The sequence below is a fragment of the Euleptes europaea genome, chromosome 1 (genome assembly GCF_029931775.1).
Source record: "Euleptes europaea isolate rEulEur1 chromosome 1, rEulEur1.hap1, whole genome shotgun sequence".
In the NCBI taxonomy this organism is placed as follows: domain Eukaryota; kingdom Metazoa; phylum Chordata; class Lepidosauria; order Squamata; family Sphaerodactylidae; genus Euleptes; species Euleptes europaea.
The window spans coordinates 73280367-73293748 of NC_079312.1; the positions used below are offsets into that span (position 1 = coordinate 73280367).

The window sequence follows — 13382 nt, forward strand, 5'->3', positions numbered from 1 at the left end:
CCAAGAAAATTGTCAGATGCCTGACCAAAACCTTCTAACACCAGAAATGGGACTGTGTAAATGTTAGGAGTGCTAGGAGTTGGAGGAATGGTTGTTGACAGGCCAAACATTCTCTTGTTTCATGTGTCTCAGGTCTTGCACAGTCCAGAGGGATCCCTGGTGATGAGGGTAATCATGTCTGTCAACCTGTTCTATTTGTCTGCCAGGCCACTGGCAGATGATGTACAAACAGAAGTTGTTTGTTTATGGGCAGTGGTATAATGAAGATGTAAGGATGTGTAACTGGCCACCAAGATTAAGTTAATTCATGCCATCGTATTCCCTGTTACTATGTATGGGTGTGAAAGCTGGACTTTGAAGAAAGCTGATAGGAAGAAAGTAGACTCCTTTGAAATGTGGTGTTGGAGGAGAGTGCTACGGATACCGTGGACTACCAAAAAAACAAATCAGTGGGTTATAGATCAAATCAAGCCTGAACTGACCCTAGAAGCTAAAATGACTAAACTGAGGCTATCGTATTTTGGTTACATTATGAGAAGATAAGAGTCACAAGTTGAGGGCAGCAGGAAAAGAGGAAGACCCAATAAAAGATGGATGGACTCAATAAAGGAAGCTACAGCCCTCAATTTGCAGGATCTGAGCAAGGCTGTCAAAGATAGGACATTTTGGAGGACATTGATTCATAGGGTCGCCATGAGTCGAAAGCGACTTGACGGCACTTAACACACACACACACACACATAATGAAGAAGAGAGCCAGCATGGTAGAGTGGTTAAGGTGTTGAACTAGGATTTGAAAAACCCAGGTTTGAATCCCCTCTCGTACCATGGAAGCTTGCTGGGTAACCCTGGGCCAGTCACACACACTCAGCCTCAATCATGACAAGTATTTGGACGGGAGACCTCCAAGGAATACCAGGGTTGTGATGTGGAGGCAAACCACCTCTCAACGTCTCTTGCCTTTAAAACCCTACAAGGTTGCTGTAAGTCAGCTGTGACTTGACGGCAAAAATGAAAAATAAGCAAGTATTGGGCAGAACCACTGCTTTGCTGAAATAGTTACATAACATTAGAGAGGTTAAGACTCAAGCAGTAATGTGGAAGCAATAATTTCTGTTTTAGATGGCCTTTTCCTTCAACCCAGATGTGTGTGGGATAGCTGGGACAGCACACTTACTATAGATTACGTATCCCAGACTTATGTCATTGCATTAAACTGGTTTTAAGGCTAGGCCCTGCATGTTCAGTTGCTATGCTGGCTAAAGTTGGCAGTATAGTTCCAAGCTACTCTTGCCAGGAAGCCCTGCTTCACGTAAATGATGTGGAAGGGCTTTCTGGTAATGTGTATGTTTGGGTTTACTACTCTTGCCCAGAAGGCTGCAAAATGACATGGCCATATTTTGCTCTTTTCAGGAGCTGGTATGGGTAAGAGCAAATGAGCCCATCCTTCCCAGCCTTCCTCTCTTATGCAGTGGCAGGGTATCATATAAAGAACGTTGATTGGCCCAACTTGTTACTTAGTTATCTTTCCATTCTGCCTAATGAAAAGGCCTAATTTTAATAAGGTATGTGGAGAACCAGATTATTTGCAAACACAAATATTTGAGTCACTTAATATGGATAACTGCAGGTGGATCTCAGTTCCCTTTTAAGTCAGGTAGTCGTCTTAAATAAAGGGCAGAGTCACAAAGGACAAGCTCCTCTATCCCATCATCCTTATAGAAGTGCAGTTGTTTCACCTTCATGATTACCAGTGGGGCAGCTGAAAAGCTGGGTTAGGAGTATTGAGCTGGGATTTCATTGGGTCCCTTGTACTCTGAATATGTTAAACATGGACATTTTCCTCCAAAGAGATGGCTGACCTGTTTTCTGAACAGTTTCCGCTCTTTAACAGAAATCTCTATGCAGCCTCTAAAAAGTGCCTGGAAATTAATGAATTGTGCATACTGTGTTAAAAATTTACACCCCCGTCCTTTCCCCCTCCATAAGGGAACAGCTGACATTAAACCTGCATAGCATATAATAAATGTAAAAAAAAGAAGAAGAAGAAGTAAACAACTCATCCAACCATTTTTATCAGAGGAAAAGTAAAACAACGTACGTTTAGCTGAGTTCTAGTCTTTTCCTTGGAACATTTACTTTTTGCAGCTCACTTAATATAGTTTGTATAGATGGAATGCACAATTGAAAGTGTACAGATATTCCCTGTAGCGTTGATATAAACCCATGCATAATATGTTTAACAAAATTAATTGAAATTAATTGTTTGGTCTCTTATTTTAATGTAGCAATTTTCTAGTATTCTTATCAGCGATTTTCATAGAATTTTTTTACAATAAAAACACAGAATTAAACCACCAAGTAAATGCAGTATGTTGTCACGTACCAAAATCAGAGTATTTGAAATACTGTTAGAGAGTGTTGTAGTTACTGTAGGTGCTTTTTTTAGTTGCCTATAGCTATAGAATGGCAATAACTGTGTTTTATTTCTTCGCTCTAATTTGACATGTGTGACAAATTGTTTGCTGTGTTGCGTGTATTCCATCTGTCCATGTCTCCTGGGTCTTCATAGAAGCCTATGGTAAGAACCTTGCCTTTTGTGAGCTAATATGCCTAGTCAAAGTTTGGTATTATGAGCGTATGCTTGGAGGTAAAAAGCAGGTATAACATTGTCAATTTCTGATGGAGTCTGTGGGTGGGATCCCAAACATCTGCAAGTGGGGTGGCGTTCTTAGAACAGGGCTTCCTGCCTCCCTAACAGTGTCCCACTGTGCCATCATCAAAGCGACTTGTGAGGATGGGTGCAGGATGCTGCTGATGGAGGGGAGAAATGGCAGGTCGACCCATGTGATCAGAAGGGCCTTCTGCTTGCTCACGCAGGCGTTGGACCCCATCCCACATGCTTTTAAGGGTGAAAGAGGTAAATGAGCACTGATTTGGTTTGGTGGTAAGAACGGATTAAGGGTGAAGTTTAGACAAGAAATATATAGAATGGAAGGTTAAAAAAATGTGATTTGCATAGTATTGGAAAAACAGTCCATGCCATTCAAGTGAAGGATTTGGCAGGTGGTAATTACAGGTAGGCAGGTTAATGGTTAAATTAAAGAAGGTGGGGGGATTTTCAGAATAAATAGCGTTCATATATTTAATTTCAAGAGAGAGAGAGAGATCACAATGTGTTTGTGGCTAGAAAAAAGAAAAAAAGTGGGGGGGAAGGCTGGAATTTATGAGTACATGGGTTGCAGAGCCCTTCTCCCTCATCAGTTCTGCAGTTGTCATATGATTTGTTGGATAGTGTGTATTTTATGCCTCTCTATGCATGGACTGTCAGCAATGGGTGCATATTGCAATCCATGGCTGTTACCGCACTAGGAATTCCCAGCTATGTATTAAGAGTTTGGAAATGTTATAAAAAATACTGTTCGCACTTTCTATGTATTCCCACCGATGTATTAAGAGTTTGAAACTGTTATAAAAAATACTGTTTGCACTTTGTTTGGCCCCTTTAGCTGTGAACACGTCTTCCAACCATTTTTTAGCCGTGGCATCCAAAAACCCTTTTAAAGCGATGTTTTTTATAACATTTCCAAACTCTTGATACATCACTGGGAATACCTAGTGTGGTAACAGCCTATAACTACAGAACTTAACTTAAAAAAAGGGACTAAACAAGCCCCCAACAATCTCTGTTTGAAGCACAAAAATAAGGGACAAATATATCCTATTAAATTGGGATCAAACGAATCCCTTCCACTGTCAGAATTCTTGCTCCAGCATGTCTGTGTAATATGTCAAATGGGTCTAAAAAAGCAAGGAACCCCTACTGAAAGCAGCCATTGTCAACATGAGGTGAATCAATGATATGGTTACTGATTGGGGGTCAAAAAACCCACAGATATGTGCAGACGCGCACAATGTTTGCAGTTTGCGAATCAGTTTGCCTGACACTGCGTGTGAGAGAGTTGCCATTTATACTGGCTTAACCAATCTAGGCTCTCAGTTCAAGCTAGAAGAAATAGATCTGTTCGTGAACTTCAGTGTGGTAGCGTCACCTTCTGCCTGTCCTTCAGACGGTCTTTTTCATGAGTACCCTGACCTTGAGGTCAGAAATGGAATGTCCTGGGATATAAAAATACAGTGTTCTCCTGAGACACCATTACCGAAGAGAGGAAGCGATACTTAAAGAACAAGAGATGCATTGTCAGAAAGGCATTTTAGTTTGTCTGCGGTGGAGAATAGCAGGTCCCAAAAGGGACTTGGGTTATTCTTTAAGGGCATTGAGGGGGGAAAAATTCATAAATAGGGCTAGGAGTGATGATACCAATACAGTTGATATTCCTGGAAATGGAGTTGTTTGGAGACAGAGCTTCTGTAGATGACTTTATATGTTTGTGTGTTCACCCTTCTGCGGTACAGACACTGATTCAGCACTTTTACTGTTTCCATAGAACTAGGTAAAGAGGAGGAAGAGGGAGGGAGCTTTTTGAAAGCTAGTGAGAAAATTAAACTTAGGTTAGAGGATATTACCAGGTGATGTAAGTATAGTGTAGGTGATAAACGATGAAGTAGCAGAAACTTTATTAGAAGCTCTTTCACGTTTTATTTTATTCAGCTTGGGGTGAAGCGTAAGGTTCTTTCCTCCAGTGTGTCGCCACCACTGGTTGGGAGACTGGCCCGTGGTCACTCATGGCTGAGTGGAGATTTGCCAGGCTCTTACCAGTTCTACTCTTGCACTCATGCTGGCTAAAAGGGTGAATTTTTAAATGGATCTGGAGAATAAACACCATATTCCTGGCTCCTTTCTCCTCCTTCATATTAACTTCTAAAGGTTTTGTGGGGTTAAAAGATTTTTTTTAGGGGGGGATGTACTGATGGTGACAAGAGTTATATTTTTGGATGCTTCAGCAAATAATTCCTGTTACTCCCAGAGGTTGTGAAAATGTGCATGAAGTGCTTTCAGAAGTTAGGAAATATACTGTGTTAATACACCATTTTAAATATTAAGTATTCTATGTTGCTGGTGGACTAAAAGTGGGTGTTTCCACTTGTGAGTTATTTTTTGAGAGAGCCTGTAGATCCCAATAGGAATGTTTCAGGTGGTTTGTGTTTTCTGGTGGTTTGTTCTTCTTCCTTCCAAATAAGGACTCAAACAGCCTTCAGTGTAGTCTTTGAATGTGTTGTGTCATTAGCTGTCGTACCTGAGCTGCTCCTTTCCTTTAAAAGTTGTTCGGTTAACTTTGCATTAGGACACGTCACTTTCTGCCCTGTCATCAGTTCAGTTGTATGAATGGAAGTGAAATTTCAGGAATACAGAAGTATTTGGAGATATGCTTTTCCCCAAAAAACAAACATGCTTCCTCTTTGCCAGAGCTGTTCCTGATTCTCGTGTGCCTGTGGGCAGAACGCTTCTTTGTGGAAGGCTGATGGAAGCTTGTTTTTTCTTAGCATGTGAAAGTCTGAGCTAGTTGATCTTGATAATGATACCTAGACCAGGAAGTGTTTCACAGAGTTATTTGTAAACTATGTAAATTATTTGAAGGCCCATAAAATTTGAATACAGGCCATAAATAAATACATTATTTTACTTTTTCTAAAAAGCACCAGTTATCTTATTGGTGTTGAGAGGAACTGAGAGCCTAAAGAGAGGCTCCCTATTTTTAATGTGCAGTTTGTATTGTAGTCCTGTTTCCCCTATGAAATTCAAGTGGGTGCATGTGGATTTCAATGAGAGTGTTCTACTGAGTGGGGAGCGTGAAATGTATGTCACTTGTGATTCTTATGACTGTCTTCCGTTCCTTTGTAAATCGTGACTATGATCTGCAACCTTTCTCATCTTATTCCTCCAAACCCTCATTCTGGCCACCCTCTTGCTCACAAAACCCACCATGTATGGAGCAGGTGCAGAGGAGAGTGACAGGGATGATCAGGGGCCTGGAGACCAAGCCCTATGAGGAAAGGGTGAGGGAGTTGAGAATGTTTAGTCTGGAGAAGAGGAGGTTGAGGGGGGACATGATTGCTCTCTTTGCTGTCACTTAGAGGAGGGCAGCGAGCTGTTCCTGTTGGCAGCAGAGGATAGGACTCGCAATAATGGGTTTAAATTGCAGGTAGAAAGGTACCGGCTGGATATTAGGAAAAATTTTTTTACAGTAAGAGTTGTTTGACAGTAGAATCAGCTACCTAGGGAGGTGGTGAGCTCCCCCTCACTGGCAGTCTTTAAGCAAAGGCTGGACAAGCATTTGTCAGGGATGCGCTAGGCTAATCCTGCATTAAGCAGAGGATTGGACTAGATGGCCTGTATGGCCCCTTCCAACTCTATGATTCTATGTAGTTTCAACTTGATGTGAATTTAATTTGTGTAGGACTGTCGTCTGTCTAAGCTCCTTATGCGGCACTCTTTGTTGAAATATATAATTCTGTCTTGCATTTCAGTGTGTTTTATTTGCTATTGAAATGCTAGACAGAATTATATATTTCAACGAAGAGTGCTGCATAAGGAGCTTAGACGGACGACAGCCTGATGCATGTTTTAAAATGTTGTGATGTCTAGTTCAAAGTGATCAGGCTGATAATGAAACCTTACGTATGGCTGCTGATATTAGCCATGCTGATAGTAACCAAAGCCATTTGCTTTTATTGGTACCTGTTCAGCAGCCTGTGTAGAGTTCTGTGGGTGTTGAGCTGCTGGCAGTGTAACAGAGAGTTTATTGCTATTTAGCCTTTTCCAAGGGTGCATATTGCCTTTATGGGGGAAGAACTCTATCACACTCCATGGAAAGTAGGGAAAATCAGTTTTAAACTCTGAATGTGCACTGGGGTGGCTCCTACAAGCTGCAAGCAGAAGGCACTTGTAGTCACAGATCTCTCCCCTTCCCCAGTAGACCTCTGAAAAAGGTGATGTTTGTTGTTATGGGAGTCTTATGAACAAAATGTGTGCATGGTGTGTAAAGAGGAAGAGTCAGGTGACCACTTCCATTTTCTCTCATGCTAACGGAGCCTCTTGAGCCTGTAAAAACACCAGTGGAAAGGTAAGCAGGGAAGTAGCTCAATTCCCCCTTTTCAGAGCTGCTCCTTACCCCATTTTGTGTATAGGGTTTCTCATAACTTCAAGCACCAGCTTTTTGAATACTTCAAGAGGTTGCTGGTGGGAGAAGGAAAGACCTGTGCTTGTGAGCACTCTGGCTGTTTGGAAGATCCAACCCGTTGTTTAGAAGGAGTGAATGACAGTACACATATCCCTTCAGATTTAGTTGTTATTATGGCTGTTTTGATCTCTCTCTAGGAGGAGGAGGAGCAGGAAGAAGATGATGATGATGATGACGACACAGATGATCTTGATGAACTGGACACTGACCAGCTGCTGGAGGCTGATTTGGAGGAAGAGGAAACCAATGAGAATGCGGGTGAGGATGGAGAAAATGACTTCTCTCCTTCTGATGATGAGGAATTGGCCAACCTGCTGGAAGAGGGGGATGAAGGAGAGGAAGAAGATTCTGATGCAGATGAGGAAGTTGAGCTCATCCTTGGTGATAGTAAGTATATATAAGCCCCGAGGAAGCCGCTCTTGAATCGGTACAAAGTGCAACTTCAAAGGATGCTTAAGACACCTCTGACATCATGGAAGGAGGAACTTTTTGCACAAATATGCCTGGGGCCAGCGTGTTGGTTTTCCTTCAATCTTTTGTCTTGTTCAGAGGCTCGTAGAAAAGCCTATCACTGCTCCCCCCTTCTTGATGTTCTGGATGCAGAGCTCTTATCTCCCATTACAGCTCAAGCTGTGATGTGGGACTGTTGTAAGCAAGCATACTTTATTTTCCATAGTTATTGTTAAATGGTTTACTTCCTTTTTAGCCTACAAAGATTTTTAAAATTAAAGGTCCCCTAAAATTCTGGAATATCCACTAATAGTGGTGAAACCTCTGCACTGGGATAGGAGGAAATCTGTCCCCCACCCGGTCCCCAGATTCCTGAGTTAACTGGGCCAACTTATTTAGGACAGTTCCATAATTTGGGTTGTAAAACTGGCAGCTGGGTGTATATGGCTATTTCCCAGAGCAAACAGGTAAAGGGTGCACAACATAAACACATATGTTGAACCCTGCCTGGGAACCCTGATTGGGTGGCTGTTTGGCATGCACATGTTCGCACTTTGTGTTGCACGTAACCTTGCAACAGTGCCTTGCAGCAGCAGGCTTTCCATGTAGATTGTGGTGCTGCCACTACGTCCCTCACATCAGTTTCCTGAGTGCCAAACAAGAATATGATAGATCCCCATCTCCTGTCAGTGTCAAGTAGGAATCACTGATGGATTAAAATTGCTGAGATTCAGAGACTGTGGTGTAGCTTCTCAATCTTTGTTTATTTGATAGTGGTCGCATTAGACTCCATGGGGCTTATCTGTGAGTAAACATGCTGTAGGGCTCAAGCTGCAGTAATCCTCCAAAGTTAGCTCCTTCCCAGCAGAATGGAAGGGCACTTGATTATGTCAACACTGCCACCGTCTTGCCCAACTTTCGTTGTCTTTGCAAAGTCAAGCATGCAGGTACATGAATGTAACTAGCTACCCCTTTAAGCAGCAGGAAGAGAGCAAGTTCATTCAGATTTGAAGAGACAAGCAGTAGGCAAATGGTAAAGCTGTGAGGTCCTGTTGTGTGCTTGGCGTTCAAGCTCCACCCAGGGGTCCACCTTTGCTGCAACTGCCCAATCCTAGAACCCCTGCCTCACTTAGTGCCTCCATGTACCTTAGCTGTCTTGGTAAACTGTCCATTTTGTTGAAGGCTGAAAGCAGGATGGGGAGTCAGGTTAAGGAACGAGCAAGGAAAATTGTGGGGGAAAGGTGGCTGGGTGAAGGAAGGAATGCATGAGAGGTAAGGGACAAAAAAAAACAAAAACCTGACCTGGATTTTTTTTGTGATGAGGAATAGACTGTGTTGTAGTACCACAGAATGATGTCAAGAGAAGTGGTAGGTTTCAGCTTGCATTGGAACCATGCCGTGAATGCCCCCAAAATCCTGAATCATTCCTCTTAATGGTATGTGTGTGTGGGTAGGCAGTGTGGTTGATCAGTGAAGATGCCAAGTCACCCTCCTACATGTGCCCGGAGATGGTTTCCTTAATTATATCATCACGTAATCCAGGGTTTAACCCTGATGAGCCCAGGCACAACTTAAGGCTGCAGGAAGGCATGAGTTCTGTGCGGAGTGGAGTCAAAAATGTTGTTAAGGCCTGGCTGGAAGGGTGATGAAGGGGAGAAATAGAGTGAGTGGGGGAAATGAAGTGCAGGCAATATAGTCTGGCTCCCCCTTTATGGAATGCTGGCAAAAGGAGGCGGGCTGTGCTGAAAACCATGAGAGGTTCAGCCACACCGTCTTCCCTGTAATCTTTCTTTCCCAAAGTTCAGCCACGCCGTCCTCCCTGTAATCTTTCTCCCCCACTCCTTCATTCCCTGTCTCTCAAAAGAGGAAGCAGTTGAGGGCGAGACAGTCTGCACATGCTCAGAAGCACTTTCCATATATCGCAGCAAATAAAAATTGGTAATCATTAGTCGATGATAAAGTGGAATGTGTTGGGGGGGCAGTGGGGGAAAAAACTGGTGTAGGATGAAATCTGGGCTCCCTAAAGTTGCTGGACTTCAGCAGAGGAAGGACACCCACCTGGTTCTTGTGTAAGCTGTGTGGGGCTTGGAGATGGCCAGGCATTATTTTTTAAACTGTCGTTCTCTGCCCCAGGCATGTCTCCTTCGGCTTTGTCTGGAGCAGCAGATCTTGCCAGCAGACTCATCTGTGCTCTTCTTCTCTCGTTTTGTTGTAGTGCAGCACTGCTCCTCTGCAATCAGGCGCCTGAACCAGGGGGCACTAGCCTGTCAGGCCTCCAGCGATTGTCTTGTATACTTGTCTGTCAGCCCACTGTGTTCTTAAAGGTGGTAGGTATTTTGTCCGGTCCACCAGGACGTGTTACACAGAACCAATTAAAAAAATATTTGTACCTTGACAGACGCTCTGCAGTAGTAGTTTTTTTCCTTTTTTGTGCATTACTGGGGAAAATAAGTTTGTGGCTCCAGATTGCACCTGAAAGTGGCTTTGCCTTAGCAGCCAAGCACAGAGATGGTGGAAGGAAATGTGACTGGAATTACTTCTAATATTTTTATTGCATCTCCATTTTGTGGACCCCCACAAGCTCCGGGCAGCTTCTGTCTATAACACCACAACATATAAAAACTGTTTCCTCTTCTTTGTACTGTCTGTTTTTGTATTTATTTGGAAAGCTAAGCTCTGTGCAGCTGCTATGCTCTCTCGCAAAGACAAGTATCCCCTGGGACTGCTTCTCACCCATGCCTGTCCTGCAAAAGGGAAGTCTTTGTCTACCATTGCTCTTCCAAGTACCATTTTTTACATGTAGAAAGTGCTGGAAAGCATCAAGAAAAACCTTGGTGTGAAGGGAAATATTTGCCAGAGGAGGTGGAGAGGATGGAGCAGTCATTGGCTGAGCATGGTGGGAGGAAGTGTATGTGTGTGGAAGAAACTGTATAGGAGCTTCAGCAGTTGTAGGCATGGGTATCCAGAAGTGGAAGAAACTGTATAGGAGCTTCAGCAGTCGTAGGCATGGGTATCCAGAAGTGGGTCAGAGCACTGGTCCTTTGAGAAGAAATAGTTGTAACATCAGTGAGATTGTTGCACCCAGATGCCACACTGTTGAACATCAAAAAAACAATCAAGTTATTTTGTTTCAAAAGGAGTTTCTGGACATGGAGTTGGGGTCACTGGGGGTGTGGGAGGGGGAGGTAGTTGTGAATTCCCTTCATTGTGCAGGGGGTTGGACTAGATGACCCTTGTGGTCCCTTCCAACTCTATGATTCTGTGAGTTCTTCTCCATCTACTATGACCTTCAATGGAAGGTTCAGTGGAAATCCCACAAGAAAAGGCTTCCGGACATCTTGCATGGGAATGGTTTACAGCTGTGCTGTTCTCTGTGGACGTGCACTAGCCAAATGATTTTGCTTGACAGTATCTACGTTGTCTGGCCTCTTACATTTTCATTGCTTTATCCAGTAGTTTGCTACATGTTGACTAAGGTCTCTCTCAAGCATCCATCATCACAAAACCCTGTATGGGTGTGATTCAGTGGAAGAGAGGGGAAGTCACGTGACAGACAGGCAGTACAGTGTATTCATTATTTGGACTAACTGAACTACAGAGTGCTGCAGGGATGCGACTGGATCTTCGAGTGCAGACCATGTGGATGATAAAACACATCTAAACTTTAAAAATTACTACCTAAAGCTAGGGCTGATGTTTGGGGGAGAAGGAGAGAGACAGAGGAATTCCTGCACACATGCACGCAAGGGGGACACTAAAGGGAGGCAGGCACAGGTAGCACCTCCTGATGGATGAAGGAGCCGTGTTCCGCATTATCAACATGTGGGAACATTGTCTTATCTTACCCCTAATTGAAGTAAGAGACGCATGCCTTTAGAAGAGCTATGTTGAGTCATAGAAAGAATTTACATGCAGTCCCTATTGAAACCTGTCCATCCAGGGCTAAAAGTAAACTGGGGTGGGCTAGTACAGAGTTACAGCAAGAAAGGGGCTGAAATGGTATCTCCTGTCTTCTGCTTCAAGCCTCCTGAGACAGATAGTACCATTAAGACATTTAATTAATTTCATACTTGAGGCCATCATGTGTTGTGTGTATCAGGTGGGGTTGCTCTAAATTTGGCCTTGGTTTGCAGTTGCTATGCACATCTAGTACTTTAAGCCCATCTCACAGTTAAAGTGTCTTTCTGTGCATCCTCAAAAACGCTCATCTACTTGCCTTGACTGAGGCTCAGATGATGAAAAGTGGTAACGCATACGTCTGTTTCTCCCCTCCCACCTCAACACCACTGTGCCAACCCCCCAAACTAAGATCCCTTCCTCTTTCTTTTCATTCATTGATCTCTATTTCTGCACCAATGTTTGCGAATCATACTTCCCAAAAAATTCTCTGTGGAGTTTTCTGGACATTAGCATTATTTTGTTTCTCTTCCCAAACAGTCTTGGGGAAAATCTCTAGTATGTGTGCACCCAATTCACTTGACTGAGCGTTGGGTGGCCCTGGATCCTTTTGCTGGTGTTCTGGAAAGAATGTGCTTTGCTGTCATCTTCATGAAAGTGTCTACTTAGTACAGTCATTAATGATCCCTCTCAGAAAATGAAAGTTCTTAGAAAGGATTGCCTGCTTATTGATGAGCACTTGCTGACTTGCTTTTGAGCATTGCATTGATGAAGAAGTTCCTTGGTCCTGGGCAGACTCATGCATGTCTCAGAAGAGAAATTTGTTTACTTATAATCCATCATTCTCTCTGAGACTCAAGACAGGTTACAAAATTTAAAAGAATGCAACAGGAACCATATAAGACATGACATACAAGAAATGCAGTGGTTAGCAATCTCTTCCATCTCTTCAGCTGTGAACCTGTTCTTAGCAAAGTACCCGTCAGTTGACTAGGAGGACAGATGCTGTTGCGAGGGACAGATTACTATAAATGTTATCATGACATGAGAGATGTGATTGCAGCCCTCTACTGGCTGCATTGATGTTAAGCCACAAAATGGGGAAGGGAATGATACACTAGCAAGCCTTGGATCTTGTATTCCTGTCTCCGTTTTGGCCTACCTTGTGCTGATGCTGCTAATCTCCTGTTTGTTGAAAAGGTCTTGTTAAAAGCACGAGAGTCAGGTCAGAAAACAAAGAAGTAACAGCCTTAATTCTTTCAGTTCTCTGAAGCCTGCTGTATGAAATAAGTTCCTACTTGGGCAGCAATTCAGCCAGAAACCCTGATCCTCCAAGCTTTTTAAACTTCCATTTTGGTATTTAAAGCAATGTAAAGGGTGGTTGATAATATGTAATAGAACAAGGCAGACATCTGTATTTGCGTATATAGGTTATGCAGTGAATGAGTGACAAAATGGCTGGTATTAACTGGCAACTAGCACCCCTGTATCTACTTCCCATGGGAATAATTTCCTGGTGAGCTTGGTTAGCCAAAAGACAGTACAGGTCTTTTTACCTAACACATCATTTTAATCCTGCACTTACTCCAAAGAGCTCAGGGTGGCATACATAGGGCCCCACCCTACACCCTCCAATTTTGTTTTCATAATGACCTTGTGAGGTATCTGAAGAAGTGAGCTGTGGCTCACGAAAGCTCATACCCTACCAGAAAATATATTTTTGTTAGTCTTTAAGGTGCTACTGGACTCTTGCCCTTTTTGACTACTTGTGAGGTAAGTTAGGGTCAGAGACAGTGGCTTAGATTCTAACCGTGTTTTTCACTAGAGGAAGGCATTTCTGGCAGTAGGGGGGCTGCTTCTGGGGATGCACAATTTCGGTAGTCACAATAGGTT

The 13382-nt window shown here is 43.1% G+C and overlaps 1 protein-coding gene across 1 annotated transcript in view; it reads left to right on the plus strand.

Annotated features, from left to right (window-relative positions):
- DCAF1 (DDB1 and CUL4 associated factor 1) overlaps positions 1-13382 on the plus strand; it is a 42397-nt gene that overhangs the window by 28011 nt on the left and 1004 nt on the right. Inside the window, exons 22-23 of the mRNA XM_056855331.1 lie at positions 2573-2581; positions 7280-7529. Coding sequence (XP_056711309.1) covers positions 2573-2581; positions 7280-7529 — 259 coding nt within the window. The remainder of the gene's footprint in view (positions 1-2572; positions 2582-7279; positions 7530-13382) is intronic.